Raw genomic sequence first — 2005 nt, forward strand, 5'->3', positions numbered from 1 at the left:
CAGATGAGAAACAGTAGACTTTCAAAAAATATTAAATAAAAATTAAATACAGCGAAAAGAAAAACTAGCACATGGTGAACAATTGTTAAACAATTTCTATCATAAAAATAAGTTTACTGGAATGTCAATAAAATATTTAGACCAGTGCTAAGAAATAAACACTGGGCAAGAATCCATCTACACTAATTGCACTTAAAAGAACTGAAGGTACAGAGTGTTTTACAGCCGTCTGTAACAAATGGCGGTGGAGCTTAAGATTATGGTCAGTGCAATAAAACAACACCACCAATCATATTAAGCTCAACATTTGCTGGTATATTCACATTAAATAAAGTGTTTCCATCTAAAACATTTTGGCTTGCTCACTGCTAAAATGTTCCCAGTCTCCTCTCATTATCATGATATCCATTACTAAAGTGACTAAGGAATAACAGTACTTGTGCTCGTTTCAGCACGACTCCATATTCTGCCACTCAGTTTGGTCTGTGTGCTCACTGGAGGTCAGGGCAGACGGGGGCGTCCCTCGAGTGCTTACAATGCAACACTGCGTCATGAATGGTGGGGAAAATGAGGTCAGGGGTCACGGGCTCAAAGAAGAATTTTAGTGTCCTGAGATCAGAGAGAAGGGTCCCTGCACAACACAAACATATAAAAGGTCTTACAAGGATCTTAGGAAAGAATTCATTAGTTAAATTAATATATAGTAACATTATAGTAAAATTGTTAAATGTTAAAGTAAATATTAGTTTGACTTGTCCACATGACCGTTTTAGTTCCAACTCTAGGTGGAGATGTGGAGATTAACTTTAACCTACATAAAGCATATGAACTCTGGTGGAGTTCAATCATGTTATATTATAGAAATGTATAGATGTATAAACGTAATTAATTACTCACTAATACATTAGTATTAGTTAAAAAATATTATTATATTATATTAGACAACAACAGCCAAATTGCCTGAATAAAACATGTCAGAAATAACAACAATAATAAAAAATAAAAAAAGTCCCAAAAGATAACCCAAACACATGTGGGGGGAAAAAAATTATACATTAGATTATAGAAATGTATATTATAGGAGACGTATATACATGTATACATTTTATTAACTACTGCTACATCCAGCAAGTCAGAACTCTGATGTTCAAATATTATTGTAAATATATATCTATGTAAAAATGAAAGCAATTACTTACTGCTACATCCAGCAAGCACAACTTTCACGTCAACTGTTGCAAACTCCTTTATCACCTGCAGAAAAAAAAGAGAGAGGAACCATTCCAAAACTTATAACCACAATGACTCAATATGGTTTCTACAATGTTGTGTACTGAGGTGTTCAGAGTGCTTTTAGGTCACTGAATCCATGGTATTTTGTATTCATTGAGCAAATATCATGAATCAGATCACTTAAGTAATAGCACACCCTTTCTCAACAAGCCATGTCATATCAACAGTGCAAACAATGAGGGAAATGTAACAGGTTGAAGTTTAATATTAAGAGTTTGTTCAAACATCTAACCCCAAAACTGATGTAATAAAAAAAACTGCTCAATTTGCAACAGCACAACGTGTGGTCTAACGTATTAAGCCAGATCTCACTAATCAGTCCTTAAGTGCCTTCTTTCAGAATAAAAGCTGTTGACTTACTGATTTAATAGTTTTGGCTCCTACAGAGTCAATAAAGTTAACAGGAGTAAAGTCCAGTATGATGGTATGAATGGGGGTCAGACGCTGCAGAAAGAAGTCGTCCTCAGATTCAGACTCAGTGTGGTTCTCGGTCATCTGGCCATTGGTATACACATGATCCATCTGCTTCTTCGCCCCAGCCACCACCTCATGAGTGACGCCCAGCTCCACATCCTGTTGGGACACCACAGAACATGTCAGTCACTTCCAACATTGGTACTCCATGCCGAGGTTCAAATATTTGTGTAAAGGATAAAAAGACTTCACTGACAAGGTCACAGATAAAATACATTTAGATGAAAAAAAAAAAAAA

The 2005-nt window shown here is 35.6% G+C and overlaps 1 protein-coding gene across 1 annotated transcript; it reads right to left on the minus strand.

Moving 5' to 3' along the window:
• Positions 1-6: 6 nt before the first annotated feature.
• LOC107579141 (prestin-like) lies at positions 7-1892 on the minus strand. The gene is made up of 3 exons (XM_016265003.1): positions 1654-1892; positions 1200-1254; positions 7-631 (listed from the first exon to the last, which is right to left on the minus strand). The coding sequence occupies exons 1-3, from the start codon at positions 1813-1815 to the stop codon at positions 492-494; spliced, it is 357 nt and encodes a 118-aa protein (XP_016120489.1). The 5' UTR covers positions 1816-1892; the 3' UTR covers positions 7-491.
• Between the last annotated feature and the right edge of the window lie 113 nt (positions 1893-2005).

This window comes from Sinocyclocheilus grahami, unplaced genomic scaffold, assembly GCF_001515645.1.
Source record: "Sinocyclocheilus grahami isolate Dianchi unplaced genomic scaffold, SAMN03320097.WGS_v1.1 scaffold14615.1, whole genome shotgun sequence".
NCBI lineage: Eukaryota > Metazoa > Chordata > Actinopteri > Cypriniformes > Cyprinidae > Sinocyclocheilus > Sinocyclocheilus grahami.